Below are 24,656 nucleotides of genomic sequence, written 5' to 3' on the forward strand. Positions count from 1 at the left end.
TTGTTTTCTCTGGCAAAAAATGTTTAATTTATGACATTGCTTTGACACGTGTTTCCACATTAATCCGTGAACTTCGCTCCCGAAATAGCCAAGGATGGAAACTTTAACATTTCTGAGAAATGTTTCAAAGATGTTTGGAAAATAGTGGGACACGAAGTGCAAGCCATTATATTCCACAGTATTCAGTTCCAATAAGTTGTAAGACAGGGATCATGCTACTACCACTCGAGTGTACAAGGGAAGTCATAGTGTTGATTCCGGTGGTTGCAGTTCCACTTAATTCCAGTAGGTGTCTGTAAGGTGCATTTTTGAACAGTTGCAGACTGTCAACCAAATTAAGAAGAAGACTTTACGTCTGCATGCGATTGTAGTATACTCTTTAGTCAAATTCATTCCTGGTAATTGTCTAGTACATTTTGGTAACTGGCTAGCACATTCTGGTCACTGTCTAGCTGTCAGAGTTTGCAGGTTTGCATGGTGGACCACAATGCAGAGAAGCAAGGAGGCAAGACAGGAGTGCAGGATGTACTCAAAAAAGAGGATTTATTCGCAAAAACAAAAAGGCAAATAACGATCATGGGCAAACATTTTAATATTACAGTAACAAAGTCCCAGAAAATCAAGAATCAAAGTAACAAAGAAATTTTAATAAACAAAACACTCACCACTACAGAAAACAAGACATGACCAGGGAACAGTGACTGACAATGGCAATGGTCAGAAAACAGGAAGCTAAATCCAAGCAAATTGACGAGACAATGAGGCACACCTGGACAAGACATGAGTGGCCGGAGAGAGCTGATTGGTCGACACAAGAAACGGGTTTAATGAGAACAGGTGGAGACAAAAACCGAGCAAACAAGACATCAACATGTGTCACAATAAAACAAGACATAACATGAAGCAAAACTAAAATATAATCTAAAAGACAAATAGATCATGAGACTAGCATATTCCGATAAGTGCCTAGTCCATTTTGGTGACTGTGTAGCCCATTTTAATACCTGTAGAGCATATTATGGGAATTGTCCATCAGATAACAGTAAGTGCCTTTTCTGTTTTGGTAACTGTCTAGCACATCCTGGTGACTGTCTAGCGCAGTGGTTCTTTACTGTTGTCTCTCTGGGACCCACTATTTCCTGTTGTTGCAAAGTCGTGACCCACTTTTACAAAAGTTAGGAACAGTAAAGATTTTCGTTTAGAAATAGCCTCTGAAAAACACTTGTATAGTATATTATATTTTGAAATGCTGTTTCAAATTAGTTTGCTGTACAGTCAAAAGCATCTGGCTGGCTGTGACAACCACCAGCCAGAGGCTGAGCTACACAGTATTTGTTTACAGAGTAAACTAGTGGCTAGATGACAAGGAAGTAACATTTCTACTACTTTCCTACTATGTTCCGTGTGGGAACTTGATACACCTCTGTACTGTACCAAAAAAAACCACAAATCTGAATACGAATACATGTACATTTTTTACTTGCTGTCTGCGACCCACTTTCGGGTCGCGACCCACCAGTTGAGAATCACAGGTCTGGCGCTTTATCGTAATTTCCTAGTACATTCCTGTGAGTACCTAGCCCATTTTGGTGACTGTCTAGCACATTGTGGTAAAAATATCATATTCTGGTAAATATTTGGCACATTCCGGCCAGTGTCTAACCCATTTTAGTGACTCTCTAGCAGAATTATGATAACAATACATTCTGATAACTGTCTCGCACATTCTTGTAACTTTCTGGCCCATTTGTGGTATCTGTATCACATTCTAAATGCAAATGTTTAAAACATTCCAGAGTGGCTAGATTCTAGCCCGTTCCGGTAACTGTCCGGCACATTCCAGTTCCTACCTAGCACGTTTCACTGTCTACGGTCTACCACATTCTAGTAACTGCCTAGCCTATTCTGGTAAATGCCTTGTACAATCTGCGACCCACGACTATTCAGCCACATGTGGCGCTTTCATCCTTCTGCTGTGGCTCTCTGTTACTTTGGAAAATAAATAATGAGTATTTAATTTAGATTTTTATTTTATTTGAGTTAATTCATCTTTCAAGTGTAATTCTAAATCTGAAGATATGGCGCTCTTTTAACATTGAATCAAAACTTTTCATTTGTTGCTCCAAATATGCGTTACAACTCGTGGCTACCAAGATTTATTGAACTACTCGACCCCTGATAGGTAAAGGATGGATACATTAAAAAGAAAATTATTGCTATGTGTTACATGAACTATTTTAAAAACAAACATCGCTCACGTCTCACAGATGCCAGTTTACTATCGTCTGCAGCCCTGATGCGCCTATGCTGTATTCTGAGGTTCAGGAGTAAAAATCATATTAAACGGGTACAATAAATATTTTAATTGGCTCTTATTTTTGCAAATATGTATATTTTACATCGTTAGTAAAATAGTCCTTTTTAATACAAGTTGACAGCTGGACGCATGCTCCACATGCCATAAAATGGTGACACAACAAAAGAAGCAGATGGAATTTTTGGTTCGCTGCAAGTGGTTAATTTAAGTTTGGCTTTAATTTCATGAGAATACGAGGAAAGCCATTATTCTGCCATTTAGCAAATAGAAATAATTTTTGTAATTCTAATAGACCTAAAATAGGAAAAGTTTAGTTCAGACAGTTAGGGAGGGGGGGGGGGGGGGGGGGGGGCAAAAAGGGTGTGTACATAAATATATGGTTTCAACTTAAGATGCATTCATTCATTTGGTTGAAAAAAATGAGAGCTAATGCACCAGCACTATTTCTTTAAGTAATAACATCAATATGCACATCATAGAGTAATCCATTTTTTTGTTTGCATTCTGCTTCATCAAAAACTAAGCCCACCTGAGCCCTCCTCACCCTTCTCCCCCCCCCCCCCCCCCCCCCCCCCCCCCCCCCCCCCCCCCCCCCCCCCCCTTGTGATCTGTTAGTACTGCAGCGCCACACACTTGCCCATAAATCACACAGCATTACCCCCACCATCCCAACCACGTGCACGACTCGCGCACGCCCCCGATTGGGCAAGCGAGAACCTCGTCTCCGATCCCAAATCCCGCCTCCCCCTCGCACGCCCATTGGCCGAGCTCCTCGCCGCGCAGCTGCCACTCAAGACGCCGGAGCTCCTTGTTGCGCGCGCCTGGCGTGCTCTGCTGCGGGGCTGAAAGGCGACGAGGCGCGCTGCATACCAACACACACCTCAGCGGGAGTACCCACGGACCTCCACCCGCTCTCACAGACATCCACGCCAAGTTTTTGCAGAGAGAATCCCAGAGCGCGCCAAACTCCGCTCGTGGAATATTTTTATTTTTTGGGGTCTTTGGTGACATTTTGCAGGCGTGATAGACCACGCGCGGGGTCCCTGTGCGGTGCGAAAAGACGACAAGTGGATTCAGCTGATTTTCGGTGCGTAGAAGACGCTCTTGTTTGCTTGACATTTCCAACGCAGGAATACTCCTGAGATCAACATAAATAGAACGAAGCGCATCGGTGGAATCCATGACAACTCCCATCATGGGCTGCCCCCTCTTGAAGAACGCCTTGGCCGTCTTGCTCCTGGTGCTGTTGTGCAAAGGTAAGTTGATGAGATGTGCACTGGGACCCACGCGTTTGTTTTGCTCCATGCATTTATGGAAGATTGCTGCGCGCCCGTGTGTGCGCGCGTGTGTGTGTGCGCGCGCGCGTAATTCATCAGCGCGGAGCCAGGGCTGAGTGCAACGAGTGGTGCATGTTAAGATGTTTACTCAGTCTCGCAACCAAAATAACCAAGACTAGGAGGGGTGGGCTTTTCTGGACGTGACACGAATGACTGCCCATCTGCATGCGTAGCGCGTGTGCGCGACGTGTAGTTGTAAAAGTGTAGCGGGCAATGCAGAGGAGTTAAGTGTCGTCACCTCTCCAAATCAACAAGGTCGACAGGGACAAAGGGTGAGGCACGGTGACAGGGTGGACAGCATGGGTCAAAGTTGAAGTGGGTGGTGGTGGTGGTGGTGGTGTCAAGGTGATGCCACCTGCAGAGGACGTTTTTATTTTTTTAATTTTTTCATTTTTTCCCCTCCTGACATCGCACCTCTAAGAAACACACAAAGCAGCAATATAAGGATTAGGATTGTTGTAGTAATACACAAAGAGTAAAGTAAGGGTTTGTGAACGTAACCTGCCATCAAGTGCAAAGGGGAGGTCACATTGTTGGTTGCAGTTCCATTTACTTCCAGTACGTGTCAGTGACATGTGTTTCTGAACTGTGGCAGACTGGCAACTAACAAGAGAAAGAAGACATGACAGCCTTCTGTGGATTTGGATGGCTAAAAACAATGCTTAGGTCAATGCAAAGTGTCGCAACATCCCTTCCAGATGTGACTGTAGCATGCTGTTTGTGTCTAGCGCCTTCTGGTCACTGTTTAGCACAATGTGGTGAGTGTCTTGCTCATTCCAACAACTGTGAACGACGTTTAAGTAAGTGCCGAGCTAGTTTCTGGCGCATTGTGGTGACTATCGAGCGCATCTTGGTGACTGTCTGAATAAAAATGTCAAGTACATTCTGGTAACTGTAAAGCACAACTGGTTACTGTCTAGCACATCCCAGGAACAGTCAAGCACATTTTGGTAATTGTCTAGCACATTCCAGTAGCTGTTTAGCATGGTCCAATAGGTGTCTCGTACTATCTAGTGCATTACGGTTACTGTCTTGTGGATTCTAGTAAAGGTCAAGTACATCCTGGTAAAAGTTTAGAACATCACAGTGACTATGCAGCAAATTACAACAAGTCAATTTCAATCTGGTAACTGTCAAGCACATTCTGGTAACTGTCTAGTATATTTCTATAACTGTCTAGTACTTTCTGATAATTGTCAAGCACATTCTGGTGTCTAGACCAGGGATGGGCAAACTACGGCCCGCGGGCCACATCTGGCCCGTTGATCATTTCAATCCGGCCCGCCAAAGATTGGTACAGAATTTGACCTTGTCCTGTAATGCGGAGTGGTTCCACCAGGTTGTACTGTAATGCCCAGGGGTTCCACCGGGTAGCGCAGTCGGTACAATGATACAATGACTTGACTTTAGCTGTTCTGTTTTTACTCTGCTACTGCTCTGAACCCTTCTTCAATCACGAGTGGGCCAAAGAATAGAAAAGTCGACCGTGAGTGCCGGGTTTTTTAATATAGATTGGACTACTAAATACTTTTTCACTGAAGTACGGTCAAAGGCTGTATGTCTAATTTAAGAAATCATTGCGGTTTTAGAGGAACATCAGCCGTCACTCTTCTCCCAAGCATGCTGATTATGCTAACAGCCAATCAACGCTGGAACTGATGGCTATGGCTCAGCGCTTAAAATCAAGCTTGCAGGCTCGGCAGAACACCTTTATCTGACAAACAAGATTCAGTCTCACAAGACCCTGAAACAGCGCCACGGGAGCTGAAGATGGAACTGATTGATTTCCAATGTGATACTGTCTTAAAAGAGAAGTTCAACTCTCAAACTGGCTGGGTTTTATGCATCGTTAAGCGCAGATAGATTTCCAAAAATTCAGAAGATGGCACAGAGGATGCTGGTGGTGTTTGGCTCCACATACTGAATGTGTGTAAACAGACTTTTAGTGTGATGAACACCAACAAAACATCCCACAGATCCCAGCTGAGTGATGAACAATTCAAATGTGTTCTGAGAATTGTAACAACAAAACTAACGGCGGACTTTGATGCATTGGGGGAAAAAAAAAGTGAGACAACAAAACAACACCGTTCCCATTAAAAGTAAATCTAAGTATTAACACTACAATGCCTTTTTGGGGTTTATTTTTTATATGTAAGCATCTGGTCCTGGCTTGGCCCGCCTGTCAAATTTTAACAGTCAATGTGGCCCCTGAGCCAAAAAGTTTGCCCACCTCTGGTCCAGACCATTCTGGTGACTGTCTCCAACATTCTGGTAACTGTCTAGCACATTCTGTTTGTCTAGTCCATTCTGATGACTGTATAGCACATTATGGTAACGGTCTTGTACATTCTAATAACTGTGAGGCACATTTCATTGAGTGTCGAGTCCAGTCTGGTATCTGTCTAGCACACCTCTCTGTGCTTTAAAAAAACAAACAAATCTAACATCTATGCAAAGTGCTTGAGCACTCATCCTAACATGCTTTGTGATCAATAAAGTTTGGAATCCATTAAAGTCATCTCCCATTCTTCCTCACATCATCCCTGAGTGCTCTCGGCATGCTGTGGGATGTCCCCACGTTTATTAGTTTTGCAAGACGTACTCAGCATGCTCAGTAATTAAGCTCACGCCCCCACATAGTCACCCATACACACGTACACTCCTACTTCTTCATCTATGCACGCATGCAAAAAAAAACAAAAACAAAAAACGCACGCAAACACACACCTGCCGCAATTACACCCGCCTTTGCCCTGTGGGAAATCAGTATATAAATAAATTACCCCCACCCTTAATAACAGTAATTGATGTGTCAGTGCAATAAGACTGGGGGTTAACAACCTGCAGTAGGACGCCTGCCTCACGGGGGGCAGGAGGATTGAGCGGGAGGTTGGCGAGGGGGCGACCGGTCATGCTTGGCGGTGAGCAGACGGATGGCGCTGCAGGATGCGTGAAAACATGACCAACTCGGCGGGTGTGTGCACACACACACACACACACACGGACACACACAAACACACATTTCATTTCATCTGTGGGAGCTCCTGCAAAGGGACCAATCATGACTGCTTTCTTCATATGACCGGAGATGCACTGTGGTCCCGCAAGCGTGTTATTTTGGAGGGGAGTGGGGGTCGGGGGATGGGGGGTACGGGAATGTGAATAAATGATGCAGCAGTGCAACCATCCTGTGAGAGGCCATCTTGCACTTGCCACGAGTCCACCGTGAGATTTCTGAGAGATCAGCAAACCTAGTTGGTGGTAAAAGTCACATTCAGGTACCGCTAGCCCATTTCTGGTTCCTGGCTAACACATTCTGATAACTGTAGTACATCCTGGTAACCATAGCACATTCTGGTATCTGCCAATCACATTCAGGTAACTGTCTTATACATTCCAGTAACTCTTGAGCCCATTCAGTTAACTGCACATTCTGGTAACTGTCGACTCGTACATTCTGGTAACCATAGCACTTTCTGGTCACTGTCTAGTACATTCCAGTAGTCATAGCACATTGTGGTAACTGTCTAGTACATACAGATAACTATAGCACATTCTGCTCACTGCTCATCCCATTCCAGTCACTGTCTAGCACATTCTGGTATCTCTCCAACAGATGGAGTATGAACCAGAACCGTACTGGTCAGTCTCCAACGTTTTTTGGTAACTGCTTAGCACATTCTAGCAATTATGTCATGCATATTTGTAATTCTCTCACACATTCCTTTAACTGCATTCCATTTTGTTAGCAGTCTAGCAGATTCTAGTTAGTCTTGCACATTCCGGTAACCGTTTCCCCCATTCCGGCAACAGGTTAGCACGTACTGATATCTGTCCTACACATTCTGTTGATCAGGACTGAAGCAGAACCATTCCCACCCCAGTGTAGCACATTCAGGTAACTGCCATTTTCTTCCTGTAACTGTCTGGCAGATTCTGTTTACTGTCTAGCACGTTCCGGTGACTCCCACATGCCCGCCTATCAAGCTTGATGCCCGATAGAAGGGGTGCTCATGGCGGGAACATGGGTGAGAGCAGGTGGGGCTGATTTGTCACCTGTCTGGTTTAAACGTCGTGGGTTGAATCTCAGTGAGCCCAACATGCATGCACGTACACACACACACACGCACACACACACACACACACTGGATCAAATATGTTGGTGAGCAGAAGAAGAGGAGGCTCATGCCAGCGTCAACAGATGTCTGGTGTTGCTAATCTGGAAACTGTTTTTTTTTTTCTTTTCTTCCCTTCTTCCATCCTCCCTGTGAAATCCTCAGTTTGTCCTCCACGCTCGACACAGACGCTTTCGCCTTGTTTGCAGCTTTCATTTTAGTGCGCCACCATTCCGAGTCAAGAGCTGCAGGGAGAAGGGTCGGAGGTTTAGCCAGCCTCGAGTGCGCTCCACATCCCAAAACTATTGCCCCCCCCTCACCTTCCCCGCCGCACTCCCATCCTCCGGTGCCGCTTTTCATTCCCATTGCTTTGGCTTGCCATGCTGCAGTGCCTTCGACATCTGGTTATGCCCCTTGCCGATATGCCGCCGATGCAACACCTTTTGTAAAAAAAAATAAATAAAAATAAATAAGAATTATCCTGCTGCGTTTTGACCTAAAACTAGAAGCGACGGGGAGCCGTGATGAAAAGATGATGATAAAGCTCATTTATCACATTGACAGTTTTACAAGGTGGCATTGCTGTTCCAGCACAGCAAAGTAAGGAATGCTGCCACTACTGAGATTTCTCCATTTTTAGCAATAATCAGGTTGAAATGAGTCCAGATGTTGCTAAAAACAAGTGAGATGCCGGTGACTCATCAGGCCTTAATACGTTGTGCTTAGCGGTAATTTGATTAGGAAAATGAATTCCAGTGCAAAGTTTCCACCACTTCAGTTGTGAATATTCAGCCATGAAGGAGAGAACGTGACGAGGAAGTGAGTTTTGCTTTTTCTTTAACTTTTGAAAGTTTATTCATTTTGGTGATGACATGGGCAATAGGTTCATTGCCCCTATTCTAAAGTATAAACTCTACAAATGTTTTTCTTTTTCTTTGGGTTTTTCTGTCTTTTGCTACCTGTGATGTCGCCATAAAAGCGTGTGATAATTGTAAAAAAGATGACACATTCTGGTAACTGTTTAGTACATTTTAGTAACTAACAGATTCCAGTATCTGTCGAACAAATTTCGATCACTGTCTAGCACTTTCTATTAACAGTCTGGCGCATTCATGTAACTGCCTAGCACATTCTGGTCACTGTGTCACACAATCTAGTCACTGTCTAGCATACTCCGGTAACTGTCTATACCCATTCCTGTGACTGTCTAGCTCGTTCTGGTAAATTGCTTAGCCAATTCTGGTAACAGTCTAGCACATTCTGATAACCGTCTCATCCATTCCAGCAACTGTTGTGCCTTGTCTGCCTACCACAGCCGGTAACTTGTAATTGTCCAGCACATTCTGTTTACAAATAACTCTGGGCTTGGTAAACTCAGGTAGTGTTGGCATGTCTCTCACCTGAGCGTCGACCGACAGGCTCAGATGAGTCACCGTATAAAGGACACCCCATCACAACCCACATCCTCGCCATATCGTCAGCGTCATAAACAACCATTAAAACCGCCACTTGTTTGCAGTTATAATTACCATTATAATATACACAGTGCAGCGTGGCGGAATGTGATGGGCAGTTATAGCAGTTAATTGCTAATAGCGGCTCACGTCCCGGCTCCTGGCACCAAAACCAACTCGCGTGGGACTAAGAATCCCACCCTAGTAAAGGTCAGAATGTTAAATCAATGTAAAGCCAAATGAAGCCAAGCTTGTCATCTATATACATGTCAGCATCGCTATTAATAGTGCTCATTCAATACCAATAAATTGAGACAATAAAATAAAGGCCAGGCAGCAGAGAGCCACCACTGTGATCTTTCTCTTCCGCCGACGCCTTTTTGTTGTCAAAGATAGACAGAGCAAGAGGGAGAAGAAGGCAATCGAGATTAGCGCGGGCGGGTGGTCCTCAGGGAGCTGCCAAGGATGAGGGTCCCGCTTCCCTCCCTGTCCTCATTACCAATAGACAAGAAAGTCGCTGGCAAAATCAATGGGAAAGGCTTAGGTGGTAATGTGGGCCACGCCATTGCTTTTGTGTGGGGCTTTTTCTTCTTTTGTCTTGGAGAGTTGGACTCATGAGTGCCAGCCCAATGACTCACTTTGTTTTATCTGGCCTGTAAAAGATGGAGTGATTACTGTCTAGCACACGTGTCAAACCGGTGGCCTGGGGGGCAGATCCAGCCCGCCAAATCATTTTATGTGGCCCGCGAAAGCAAATCAAAATTGCTCATTGTGTTCTGGTGTAATACCATTGAGATATTTGCAAGCATTGTTTTGTTACCAATCCCCCTTTGAAAAGAAATGTTATAGTTGAAAAACATGTTTTTATAGGCTTCTGATTTCAAAACTGGTTATTCATCAATGTGTTGTGTATACTGTAATTAATAACAGTATATGAGGTAATTCATTTATATGGGTTCACAGTCGTAGCGGCCCTCCGAGGGAAGTCATAACTACGATGTGGCCCGTGACAAAAAGGAGTTTGACACACCTGGTCTAGCACATTATGGCAGGTAACTGCCTACTCAATTAGTTACCTGCCACATTACCTGCCACACTACTCAATTAGTTACCTGCCACATTATTATCAATCAGTTACCTGCCACATGATGGCAGGTAACTGGCTACCCCGAGGGCACCTTAACCCTCTAGTTCCTGCAGAAAGCCCAATACTCCAAACCTCATTAATAGTTCACATGCAATAGTATTGTACGCATCAAACAGTTCAAGGATTTATTGCAATGCTTCAGGATAGACAATATTATTTGTCATCTTATTCTCTGCCAGTATACAGAAATTAGATCTGCCAACCCTTGAGCAACCCACATAAAACTGACCATGAGAAAAACATGGAGAACGCAAATCCAATCCAGCAACTTTCAGAGACTGACCTTGATACTCATTGCAAAACAAATTCCTATTGGAAACTGAAGCCTTCTGAATTGAACTGGTAAATCATTATAAAATGGTATTCAGGGTAGAAATGCTGTCTCACCTTTAGAAGGACCTGTGATTAAAATAGCTTCAAGCACATTTAGGCAACATCTATAAACTTAAAGCTCAAAGTTTGTGTGTCCGTTTTCAAAGAACTTTCTTGAGCAAAAAAGTTTTCTTGCATGTTTTTGAATGTTCTTGCACGTTCTGGGACGTTTTGCAATGAACCTCCACTTATGGTACATGTTTCTGCATGTTTTTACATGTCCTTGCTCGCATATAATAATAAGAATTGCCTGTCATGATATGTATGATTAGTTGGGTATTTAAAGAGGGTGTTGAAACCTTGGAGTTGTGCGGGGGGGGCGTGCCAGAACGTGCAGGGCCGTGCGGGAACGTGCAGGAGCGTTCGGGGGTGTGCGGGAGGGTGGTTCTTTGAAAACGGACACACTAACTTTGAGCTATAAGTAAATAGATTGTATTTTGATGCCTGCAACTAAAAAAAATTAATTGGCAAACAATTCGAAGTAAAGCAGCAGCGGCATCTCATGCCCAAATTTCAAGTAACACGGGACAGACAAATTAAGCCTAAGTAAATTAAAACAGGAAGGTGAACATTTCAAGTTAAAAGAAAAGTTGTTTTTTTTACTTTCAAGGAACGTCTTGGCTGCTCCATTGACACATTCCTATAAGGCCTGAAACACCACTAAATGTTCGTTTACGTATCTCCAAAGTGCACGCTGTCCGGAGCAAACATACATTTGCTCTTTGTTGGCTTGGCAGTCGTGTACGCCACGTCAGTCTGTAGTGGGCTCTCAGTTGGATTATCTTGCGAGTTCTGGTCTCTGAGTTCGGTGGATATGTCTGGGTGAAGGATTAGTGTTTCATTTGGAAGTGCTGATTGATGTTCCCGCTCTTCTTAAAGCCGGAGTCTCGCAACATATGAGACACAATGATTTTGAGCAGGGTTCCAGAAGAATAGAAAAGTACTTGTCTGTCCATTCTTTTATTTATTTTTTTTGTTTTCTGAGTCAACTTTCACAATTTCATGTAATGTCTCGGCAGCTGAAGCGTTTTCAATGCTGCCAAAAAAATAAATAAAAACGTTTGATTCGCTCGTTACGGTCACGTGACCACGACAAGGTCTACTGTAATACTGAATATAGCTACATAGTGTAGTATGTAGCTATATTCAGCGGCGTATGTGACAATACACTGACCTCCTTTATTTAATAGCAATTAACAGTGGGTCCGCATGAGACCTTGACTTAGTCCGCATTTGAAAATAGACAGTCTAGACCAGTCTAGACCATCCTGGGCACTGTCTAGTAACAGTCAAACAGAATCTGTTGACTGTCTAGTCCGTTTTGGGAACTGTCTCACACAATATGGTAACTGTCCAGTCCATTCAGCGAACTGTCTGGCATACCCTAGTAACTGTTAAAAACATTCTGTAAACTGTTGAGCACATTCTGGTAACTGTCTTGTCCATTCTGGTAATTGTCCAGGAAATTGTGGCAACTATCTAGCAAATCCCAGTAACCTTCTAGCGCATAGTGGCAACTTTCCAGTACGTTCAAGTAATTTATTAGAATATCATTGTAAGTGTCGCACACATTCTGATAACTGTCAAGCACATTATCTAGTGCATTCTGGTAACTGTCTAGTGCATTCTGGTAAATAGTCTGGTATCTGTCCACTCTAATAGCTGTCTAGTAGTAGTCAAGCACATTCTGGTACTGTAACAATGTGGCCCAGTCTGCTAACTGTCTGTCACATTCTGGTAAGAGTCAAGCACATTCAAATTACAGTCTAGAATATTCTTGTAACTGTTTAGCACATTTTGATAACTGTATGGCACATTCCATTAATAGTCCAGCTAATTCCAATACGTGTCTCGGATATTCAGGTAATTCCAATACGTGTCTCGGATATTCAGGTAACTGTCTAGCACATTATGGAAACTAATATGATATGGAATTAATTCTGGTAACTGTAGTAACTGTCAGTCACATTCCAGTAACAATATTGCCCATTCTGGTAACTGACTGGTACATTTTGGTAGCAGTCAAGCACACATTCTGAACATTGACAACTGTTTAGTACATACTGAAAACTGTCCAGCAAAATCTGTTTTACAGATTTTGGTAACTCTCAAGCACATTTCGATGACTGACGAGCAAATTCCGGTAACGGTCTAGCATATTTCAGTGACTTTTGAGTCCATTTTGGTAATTGTCTAGCACATTATGGTTATGCCCTGGCACATGAGTAAAGCTTTCTAGCATATTCCTGCATCTGTCTCGAACATTCTGCTAAGACAATCATACTGTTGATGTTGTGTGGACAGAGACTTGCAAGCACCAGAATGGGAAGCTTTGCAATGACATCAAGATAGCGTCACATTCGTCCGCAACATTTGTCATTGCTCATGCGGTTATAATTGCCCAGTACATTGTTGCCGTAACAACTCTGAGCGGGACAGCCTGTGGCGTGGTCCTGCGTTTCTGAAGAAAGAGCAGCTCCATGGCGTTTCCCATCAACAAAGCGCCGACGGCAAATAGATAGCTTCTCTTCCATCCCCTTTATTATCTGCTGCTGTTTACACACGTAAAACTAGCAGGCGCAACACAGGCTAACATAATGGCCTCGTGTTGCGGAGGATTTTCAACCCGCCTCGACTCCGGCGAGGTGTTGGGAAAATAAATAAAAAGTGCGGGAAAACAGATCAATACATATTTCAACAGCTTTTTCTGAAGCCAAGAGAGATGGACGAGAGGGATGGAAGGAGGAGAGTAATTGTGTTCCACACTCTCATTGTCAGGAGTGCGCGGGAGATTCAGGAATAATTGCGTCCCAGGCTTTAATAGATAGATAGAGAACGAAAGGGTGGAGAAGAAGTGCTAATGAGCGGCGCATAGCAAACATGCTATGAGAGGCTGAGGCCCCCGCAATGTGGCACGTCAGAATAGCACCCTGAATAGAGGATATTCTGGTAACTGTCGTGCACATTCTGATAACGGTAAAACACATTCTGGTAACGGTCTACCTTATTCCATTAATGATCTTGTACATTCTGGCACCAGTAAAACACATTTTGGTGACTATCTAGTCATTTCTGGTAACTGGCTAGCACATTCTGGCAACCGTGCAGTCCATCCTGGGAACTGTCTAGAACAGGGGTCGGCAACCTTTTCTACTCAAAGACCCATTTGGGAACGCCTCCCAATGAAAAGAAAGCACTCGGAGCCACAACCCATTTTGACATCATATATACAGTGGGTACGGAAAGTATTCAGACCCCCTTATATTTTTCACTCTTCGTTAAATTGCAGCCATTTTCTAAAATTGTTTTTTTATCCCCCTCCCCCATTAAGGTACATATTGACAGAAAAAAACAGAATTGTTGACTTTTTTGCAGCTTTATTAAAAAAGAAAAACTGAAATATCACACAGCCAAAAGTATGCAGATCCGTTCCTCAGTATTTAGTAGAAGCAACCTTTTGAGGTAATACAGCCATGAGTCTCTTTGGGAGTTTTTCACACCTGGATTTGGATCATCTGCTATTCGTCCTTGCAGATCCTCTCCAGTTCTGTCAGGTTGGAAGGTGAACGTTGGTGGACAGCCATTTTTAGGTCTCTCCAGAGATGCTCAATTGGGTTTAAGTCAGAGCTCTGGCTGGGCCATTCAAGAACAGTCACGGAGTTGTTCTGAAGCCACTCCTTCGGTACTTTAGCTGTGTGCTTAGGGTCATTGTCTTGTTGGAAGGTGAACCTTCGGCCCAGTCTGAGGTCCTGAGCACTCTGGAGAAGGTTTTCGTTCAGGATATCCCTGTACTTGGCCGCATTCATCTTTCTTTCAATTGCAACCAGTCCTCCTGTCCCTACGCCTGAAAAACACACCCACAGCATGATGCTGCAACCACCATGCTTCACTGTTGGCACTGTATTGGACAGGTGATGAGCAGTGCCTGGTTTTCTCAACATATGCTACTTAGAATTAAGGCCAAAAAGTTGTATCTTGGTCTCGTCAGACCAGATAATCTTATTTCTCACCATCTTGGAGTCCTTCAGGTGTTTTTTTAGCAAACTCCATGCGGGCTTTCATGTATCTTGCACTGAGGAGAGGCTTCCGTCGGGCCACTCTGCCATAAAGCCCAGACTGGTGGAGGGCAGCAGTGATGGATGACTTTCTAGAACTTTCTCCCATCTCCCGACTGCATCTCTGGAGCTCAGGGCTCAAGGCTCTTCTCCCCCGATTGCTCAGTTTGGCCGCAGGGCCAGCTCTAGGAAGGGTTCTGATCGTCCCAAAGGTCTTCCATTTAAGGATTATGGAGGCCACTGTGGTCTTAGGAACCTTAAGTGCAGCAGAATATTTTTTTGTATAATGATGGCCAGATCTGTGCCTTGCCAAAATTCTGTCGCTGAGCTCTTCAGGGAGTTCCTATGACCTCATGATTCTCCTTTGCTCTGACATGAACTGTGAGCTGTAAGGTCTTATATAGACAGCTGTGTGGCTTTCCTAATCAAGTCCAATCAGTATAATGAAACACAGCTGGACTCCAATGAAGGTGTACAACCATTTCAAGGATGTTCACAAGAAATGAGAGCACCTGAGTTAAATATGAGTGTCACAGCAAAGGGTCTGAATACTTATGGCTGTGTGATATTTCAGTTTTTCTTTTTTAATAAATCTGCAAAATTTTCAATAATTCCTTTTTTTTCTGTCAATATTGGGTGCCGTGTGTACATTAATGAGGAAAAAAAATGAACAAATGATTTTAGCAAATGGCTGCAATATAACAAAGAGTGAAAAATGTAAGGGGGTCTGAATACTTTCCGTACACACTGCACTCTGTGTGTGTCTCTCTCTCTGTGTGTGTGTGTATATATATATATATATGTGTGTGTGTATATATATATATATATATATATATGTGTGTATATGTATATATATATATGTGTGTGTGTGTATATATATATATATATATATATATATATATATATATATATGTATATATATATATATATATATATATATATATATATATATATGTATATATATATATATATAAAACCTGTATGTACAAAAAACGGTTGCGTTTATTTATTAAATCAGCAACCTGCAGACAACACAGAATTTTATTTCTGCATGTAACAAAAAGCATTTTACACTTGGTTGATGCTTAATTTCAAATAAAATACTCCGTGTCTATGTGAGTCTTCGTATTTAAGAAATAAAAATCCAAACTTACCCAACCTGTACTAAACGAACAATGCAACGTCGCAGATCCCATCTGCTTCTGTGTTTGATCATTTTATTGCGTGTAGTACTGGATTGTGCAGTCAACTGTCCTCCTCATATTTAGGAGACAAAAATCCAAACTCAAAATATTATCCACCAGCACTGAACCAACAATGCAAACCAAAATGCGCTGTCTGCTCTTGTGTTCCCTTATGTGTGCTGGAGTGTGCAGTCAACTGTTCATCAGCAGTGAAAGCAAAGTAATCTGCCCACGTAGCATTAAATGTTCTGTTATCTTCAGAAATTTTTCTTTTCTTGGACTTATCCATCATTTACCTTCCAGACAAGGGTAAAAAAGCTCAATAAATCGCGATGGTGGTGTGCTGGATTAATCTGGGCTGCTAGACATGTGAGTTGGAAATCTGCATTTTAATTGAGATGGGTTGCCTTTTTTTCTCGTGATAAATGTTTTTTGGGGGTTGCGTACTTGCCAGTGTGACGACCACCTGCATGAACAATGGAAGGAGCGCCAAAGATAATACAATTTGTGTTCAAGGATTATGTTGTCAATGACGTGTGAAAAAAGAGGATGGCAACCTGCATGGTTTGCAACTCATGCATTGAAGACAACAAGAACAACGTCGAACTTCATCCGTCACTACAAAACTCACAAAGACAAGTTAGCCAATGTAACAGTATAGTTAGTTGGTCAAACGTTAAGTTTCATAGACTGGTTTGGGACGATTCAAAATAAAAATTATGTGATTGTGAATGTTTTAGTATTGCCAAGTACCCTAACTCGGGGTGGCACTGTTTATGATAATTGGCCAAACCTTTCGTTTCGGTTAATAGGCACGCAAAAGTCTCTCTTTTTTTTCTCTGTCTCTCATGCACTCTGGAGCAGAAGGTAGCGCCTAAAATATAATGCCAACTGCAGAATGCATAAGAAGTGAAGCGGCGTTGCTTGTGTTGTGGAGATAAAAAAAAAAGAGAGGTGTGGAGACATTTGTGGGCATGACGAAAGAGTCTGCACCAGAAGATGGCAGGTGGTTCTATGCTGTATGGGATCACTTTGCATTGTGATCGAAAATATTGACAAAAGTGCGTTCCACTATTTGTAAGTACAGTACAAATTGTGAGTAGCTATGTGTGAATATCATTTTCATACTTTTGAACATGTTTATTGACGTTTCACCATTAAAATGTCATCTGTTGTGTGGGCTCTGTGATGAAGCTGTCTGCACTATGTTTTTCAAATCAAGACAACAGCATATGAAACATAACCTTTAATCTAATGGAAATTGTCAATTGTCCAGAGTCAGTGCTTCTAAATAAATTAACTAACCTGACTGAGTGGTTTAATTAAAGTAGAGGACACAGGAGGAATTCAGATTTTGTTCATATTACTTTTTTTTTTTGAGGATTGCAACATTTTAATTTCACGTGTTGTTCCCTTATGAATCTCTTTCATGCTCCATTAGCCCATTAGGTACACATCTATTTTTATTTGACCAACAGAAAACAGTCTTGCATTTTGCTTAATGGTGTTCTCTTAAGAACCGTAGGAGTTACAAGGCTGTTATCGCAAAGTACACAGCATAGTTTGTTCAGTTAAATTGTCTTTAAAGCAATTCAGTGCAATAAATTCAATCAATCATGATCTCATTTGTTGTTCATTTAACTTTTCCAAGGTGTGAATACTTTTTGTAGTGTTATGGTTTGTGAAAAAAACGTTTTATTACCGCTCCAATATATGTTGCGCCTGGAGCAAGATTGTACAAGTATGACTTAACTTGCAACTTGCTTAAACCAAGTAAGGACTTGATTCGATTTGCTTGAGATTTAGTGGCGACTTTACTTGCTTCATTTAGCTTCCTCCTTCACGCACACCCTTCCCCCTTTACGTCCGCATGCTGTCCTCAACCACGTAAGCTTTTACTCTGTATAAGCAGCGTGTTGGCAGGAAATGCTTCCAGTTAGTCAAGCGGAGCGCTCATCACACAACAACATTTAGAGATTTTGGAACTCGGTGCACATATAAGGCGCGCCGCATTATAAGGCGCCCTGTCCATTTTGGAGAAAATGTACGCCTTATGGTCGTGGAAATACGGTAATAATAAATGGCAGACATTGCTTTGTAGCGCATCCACATTCTGCATCTGAGAAGAATCGGAAGCTATTTATATGTTTAGCAAATTTGAGTTGCACAAGACAAACTGATGCTCTGTCACTGCAGAGAAGACTCTTTCCTGCAATTAACAGGAATCGCTTGCGAGCATTTTACATATCTGGTGAGACACCAGGTAATGGTTAGCTTCACTTTGCATACATCAGTATTTTCTGGGAGGTTATTGCATTGCAAAAAACACAAAGTCCGGGTTTTATGAAAACAAAACGAAACACGTCTGTAACCAGTTCAGTTTGATGAACACTTAAACCTACAATGCTACTGTATTTTAACATGGGTCATTATGGTGGTACTTGAGCGCTAAGTATTTTTAGGTGATATTTGGTGAAAAAGTTTGACAACCACTGGTCTACCACATTCCGGTAACAGTCAAGTTAATTCTGTTTTGTCTATTCTGGCAACTGCCTAGCACAATTTGGTAACAGTCAAACACATCCTAGTAACTGTCTCGTCCGTTCCAATAATTGTCTAACGCATTCCAGTAACTGTCTAGTCCAATCCGGCACTGTCAAAGTAAATTCAGATAAATGGATCCTAAATTCGTGTAACTGACTTGTCTATTCCGTGAACAATCAAGTACATTCTCTTAACTGTCTCGTAAGGACTGGGAATTGTCTAACATTCCACATCTTTTCCATGTTGGTAACTGTCTAGTTCTTTTCGGCCACTGTTTTGCACATGTGTGAGACCATGTGGCATGGGAATAACTGGGACCCGAGCTTTAGTAGATAGAGAGCGAAAGAGCGGAGAAGAAGCGACACCGGCTGCCGCACTAACGAGCAGCACATAACGAACATGTGACGAGAGGCTAAGGCCCCCACTCTGTGGCACTTCATAATAGCGGCTGTAAGAAACCCCCACCGCACATTATTCTACTTCCTGTTAGCCGCTGAGGGTACTTGGCAGAAAGGATAATGAGCGTGGTACAAAAAAAAAAAAAAAATGATGGAAGGGTAGCACTGCGACTGACATGCAGAGATGGGAGGGGGGGGAATAGAAAGTGGGGATAGAGGCAGATGGCGCGAGGAAGAGCGACGCAACAGGCGGCCATGGCGACCGATTGATTTTGCAGGTGTGTGCTGCATGCAGGGTCACCGGCTGTGTTTTGAGGATACAAACGTGTGCTTGTTGATTTTTTTTTTTTTTTTTTTTTTAAATTCATTTTGTTTTTTATCACTTACTTCTCCCACATAATTTGATTGTCCTTTTTCCATAAAGTCTGGCTACATCTCGACTGTGGTAGCAGTCTATTTGGTGCTCTAGCAGCCTCAGAAATGTCTCTTTTCTGCTAACGAGTGAAGACTACAGATGGACATGACACATTGTCACCTGCCATAGTTTCGTAACTGTAATAAAATGTTCTTATTCATGGTGCGCCGTGAGTCTAGTCACTGCTCGGGCAGCCAATATTTAAATAAATTGGATTAAATAGTACATCAAACCAAGGGCTCTCTTTGGTTATAGACGAAGATGCCATAGTGCCAGTTTGATCTTGATCTTAACTTACAGTATCTTAGCTCCCATGTCAGTATAATGTATCATTGTATCGCTAGCGGTGTTGCCACAGTTACCTTGAAAAAGTAATGTAGTGACTTTACTGATTACTTTAACTTAAAAGTAACTTAGTGACTTTACTAATAATTACTTGATTTAAAAAGTAACTAAGATAGATTACAAGTAAACTTTTGTAGTTACTTTCAGCAGCTGCCAAGTGGCAGGAATACCACTTATCCACAGTACAAAAAGAGCATTAGCTTAACCGTACCCATTACTTGGTCATATACGCCACACAAGTTACAGAATGATGTCATCAAGATAAACCAATAACTTATATTAGTGTTAAATGAGCTACTTCGTTCAGACTTGACATGCCAAATACAGTAAGTAGCTAAACATGTAAACGAGCACACTATTCTCAAGTACACTTCTGTAAAGAGTCTTAACTGATAGATAGATCGATAGACAGACTGTAGCAACCCTGCATATTGTTAGAGTTCTGTGGCTTCCGATTGTGTGGGGGTCCATGAAGGCAACAGTAGTGTGTGTGTGTGTGTGTGTGTGTGTGTGTGTGTATGTGTGTGTGTGTGTGTGTGTGCGTGCGTGGCGGATCGACGTTGGGCTTGGGGGAAACAGACAGAACTGCACTTTATGTTGTTTTAAAAGTGTGATTGCGGCCAACAGTACTCATTTTGTTTGCATTAGAGTTGTCGGTAGCCTTTCCTGATTCCGTCCCCCAACAACAACAACACACACACACACACACACACCCTTGGTCCCGCCATCGTAATTTTGAGGCAAAGAGCGAGAAAACATTTTGTTTCCCAGTGACAAGTTCAAGCAGCTGTTTAACTAGCAAAGCTGTGGGTGTTTGACGGGGGGAGAAACACTTACTTACGTGAACGTCAGCAGTGCAGCGCGTGTAACCAGATCACGAACAGTCCGGACTCCAGACAAAGTTGAAAGCTGTCACTTTTCATTTTAAATATTATTCAAGCCAAGTATTGTAAGTCAATGATTCAGTCCTTACCTCCATGACAATTTCTGACTCCGCGCTTCGGTATGAATACTTAACCCACAATGCATTGCGTGCCTAACACGCCAGTAAAACTCTATTCTAAATGTGTAAATAAAAAAGTAACAACAATCAAGTGCACTTTTTATTAAGGAAAATAACAAAAATAGTGTGGCGACAGTGAAGCAGTGCATTCCTTTTCACTTGCATATTTCCTGAACCTTCACTGTGGATTGTAAGATTAAACAATGACATCCCAGTCATTTTCCTTACAACATTTGAAGGGAAGTGGTCTATCTAATTGTCTAAATGCTATTGGACAGATAAGGCTGCTGCTTCATCAAGTCATTATCCACAAACAATTGCTTGTTAACAGTCATTGTTGACTCTGAAGTAACTATTATTGGTTTGATGAAGTAACAGTAATCTGATTACTATCCTGAAGTTGCCATGGTGCAGGTTCAATTTGTAGTTAGTAATTAGTTTTGTTGTTGTTTTTTTTTTTTTTGGGCTTTGTTTATTTATTTGTAGTTCCCATGTAACTGTCAGGACAATGCAGGATCGCGTCACAAATAGCAGTCTAGTCAGTGTTCGAGCAGCCTCGGCTACTCTTTTACTAACTCTTCTTCATTGCTAACGAGTGAACACTTCACAGACATGACACGCTGTTATCTTCTGCAGCTTTGTAGCTGTAATAAAATGTCCTCATTCATACTGCACCGTGAGTCTCGTCGGTACTTGGGCAGCCAATCTATTGCAAACTTTCAGAGCTTGTACATCAAACCAAGGGCTCTTGATTTTAGCTGCAGATGCCATGGTGCCAGTTTGATCTTTGTTGTGTTTCCTATGTAAATTGTCAGGACAACACAGGCTTTTGTCTCTGGTATCAGTCCAGTCAGTGCTCAAGCGGCCTCAACTGCTCTTTTTACGAAATTGTACATTGTCTTTGCTTCAAACAATACTGCGGCCTACACATTATCCTCTGCCGCAGTTTTGTGGCTGTAATATTCATGCTGCTCCATGAGTCTTGTCGGCGCTCAGACAACGTCGGCTGATCTTTTGACAAACTTTGAGAGCTCGTACATCAAAGCATGGGCTCTTTTGATTTTAGTTGAAGATGCCATTGTGGCAATCTGATTTTGATCATAGTTCCCACAAATAAAAGTCTCTGGGCAGAGCAGAATTGGGCCCCTAGCATCAGTCAATTCGGGACACATGCAACCTCAGCTGCTGATTTACAAAATAGTACATCAAAAGATGGGCTCTTTTAATTTTTAAATAGTTGCAAAAAGGCAGAGAAAGAGTTGTCATTTTGTGACTGTAATAAAATGTTCTTTTGCAGTTCATGCTGTGGTGTGAGTTTAGTCTCCGCTCGAGCCGCCTCGGCTGATCTTTTCACAAACTTTCACAGCTTGTATATCAAAGCCAGCTCTTTTCATTTTAAACCAAGATTGAAAAAGTCTGAGATAGCTGTCATTAAACGCTCTACTGTTTCAATTTGCTGAACTCAAACCTTAATAACATTTTTTTAAAACGAAAAACACTGACGATCGGGTTGTTAGTTTCCATTTTATCAAACAATTGTGCCAGCTTGAGATAGTTCTTTTAATTGGCTTTGAGAGCAGACACATGGCCCGCTATTGTTCTGTGATATTTTGCTAATTAGATCCCGGGTTGGATAGTGCTAAAACTCGTGCCACTCTTCCTGGTGAAATTCTATTAGCGCTCCGACGCAGATCGGGTTCCAAAACATTATTTAAGATACTCTGAGGATTGGTACAATCTGCAGTTTGCTGTGAAAACAGCATCACAAATTGAACTTGAGATCTTGCTGGCTAGGTTTCAGCGATGACGCCAATTAAAACGCTTTAGCCTAGCGTCCTTGGAGAGGTTGCTATTTACTGTGTGTGGCAGCAGCATTATAACAATTTAATAGCAATGCAACATGGTGCTATGTCCCCCATCCAGACAGGGGTTAGCGGACATGTCAGCGTGACCTTTTACATGGCTAGTGGACCTCTGGTGCCATTAAGGAATAATGAAGGTGTCAGCTAAGGGCAATTAGCTGCTTAATGTCCGGCAACGTTGCGTTTATACGCCATCTTTTCGCTGACGCGTCAATAATGTACGTAACGGGGCCTGAAAGAAGTGCCCACGTTATTGACTTTGAATACAGTTATGGAAAGTGCGACATTGTTAAAAGGTCTACAGGACATATCCTGCAATGCTCGCATTACTGTTTACAAGAAGCCCACTAACTTTAGCAGTAACTTTAGCACCATTAGCATTAACATTGGCACCAGGGAAAGTAGCGTCAGTAACTTTAGTGGTGTTGATGTTAGACGCACGAACAATAGCGCCAGTACAAAAGCAACAATTGAAATTAGGGCCATTACCGCAATGTGAGCATTTATTAGCTGCATTAACATTAGTAGCAATAAATTCTAGCTACTGTAAAATTAGCAAAGCAAAGCAAATTTATTTATATAGCGCATTTCATACACAAGGTAACTCAATGCGCTTTACATGATTAATAGCATTTAAAGACTAAGAGAAAAATCAGCTTATAAACATTTAAAACAGAAGAAAATAAAAAATAAATAAAAGTACAATTAAAACAGCGTTCAGTGCAAGAAATATAATTTGATAATACTCTAATAAGCATAAGAAAAAAGAAGGTAGGTTTTACATTAGCGACATTAATATTAGTAGCAGTAACTTTAGCATCATTGAAATTTGCAGCATTAATGTTGAGCAAGTAACTTTAGTGCAGTTGAAATTAGATGCCTTAACATTAGTGCCAGTAGGTTTAGTAGAGTTGCCATGAACAGTATTAACATTAGCACAAGTAGTTTTTGCACTATTGATGGGGTAATTTAAGCGGGGTTAATAACTTTTAACTTTGGTGCTAACTTTATTAGCATTGACATTAGCAACATTAATGTTAGCGCTTGTTATTTTGTCAGCTTTGACATTAGTGACAATGTTTGAGGCAGTAACTTTGGCACCATTGACTACAGGCCTAGTGACATTAACTTTGGTGTTATTAACTTTAGCGGTATTGATATTAGTGGCAACAACGTGAGCCCAAATAATTTAGCACTACTGACATACTGTATGCGACCGCATCAATGACATTAGGTCAGTTAAAATGAGTGCCTTGAACATTAGTGACATGACATTAGAAGTAACTTGACCGCTGTTGACATTAGTGGCCGTAGTATTAGCGCTAGTAAATTTACCACTTATTGACATTAGCGACATTAACAGCCCCATTAAAATTCGCTCATTAACATCAGCGGCATTTATGTTAGGTGCAGGAGTTATTTTAGCACTATTGACTTGAGTGGTATAACGTTAGCTCTAGTAAATTTAGCTCTCAACGACATTAACAGTATTGACATTAGGTTCATTGACATTATCATGGCTGTTAGTAGTTTTAGAGCTATCGAAATTAATTAATGTCAGTGCTAATAAATTAGCACCATTAACTTTGGTAATTGTAACTTTTAGCGCTCTTATCATTAGCAGAATTAATAATAGCAACATTGAGATAAGCACCATTAAACCCACCCATTAGAAAATTTGTTTAATTCGTTATATGACCATTCTCATAACTCAAATCATGTATGCCAAGTCATCTTTCCCTATTGAAATAAATGGCAATGCCATCAATCCATTCCAGCCCCCCCCCCCCCCCCCCCCCGAAAAAAATAAAAATAAAATTGCAATGAAAAATAGCATTTTACAATACTGTACTGTATAAAAGCATCTATCCATCCATTTTCAACACTGCTTATCCTGGTTAGGGTCGCAGGGCGCTGGAGCCTACCTCAGCTGACTTTGGGCGAAAGGCAGACGACACCCTGAGCTGATTGCCAGTCTGTCACAGGGCACATATAGGCACGGACAACCATTCGCATTCACATTCACATTCACACAGTCACTGAGTGGGAACTGAACCCACGTTGCCCGCACCAAAGTCAGGCAAGTGTACCACTACACCATCAGT

General features: G+C 42.0%; 1 protein-coding gene across 2 annotated transcripts in view; it reads left to right on the forward strand.

Annotated features, from left to right (window-relative positions):
* Positions 1 to 3,163: 3,163 nt before the first annotated feature.
* iglon5 (IgLON family member 5) overlaps positions 3,164 to 24,656 on the forward strand; it is a 183,951-nt gene continuing 162,458 nt past the window's right edge. For both annotated transcript variants that reach the window (XM_061674607.1, XM_061674605.1), the window contains exon 1: positions 3,164 to 3,573. In XM_061674607.1, coding sequence (XP_061530591.1) covers positions 3,498 to 3,573 — 76 coding nt within the window. In that variant the 5' untranslated portion in view covers positions 3,164 to 3,497. The remainder of the gene's footprint in view (positions 3,574 to 24,656) is intronic.

Source organism: Phycodurus eques, chromosome 4, assembly GCF_024500275.1.
Source record: "Phycodurus eques isolate BA_2022a chromosome 4, UOR_Pequ_1.1, whole genome shotgun sequence".
In the NCBI taxonomy this organism is placed as follows: domain Eukaryota; kingdom Metazoa; phylum Chordata; class Actinopteri; order Syngnathiformes; family Syngnathidae; genus Phycodurus; species Phycodurus eques.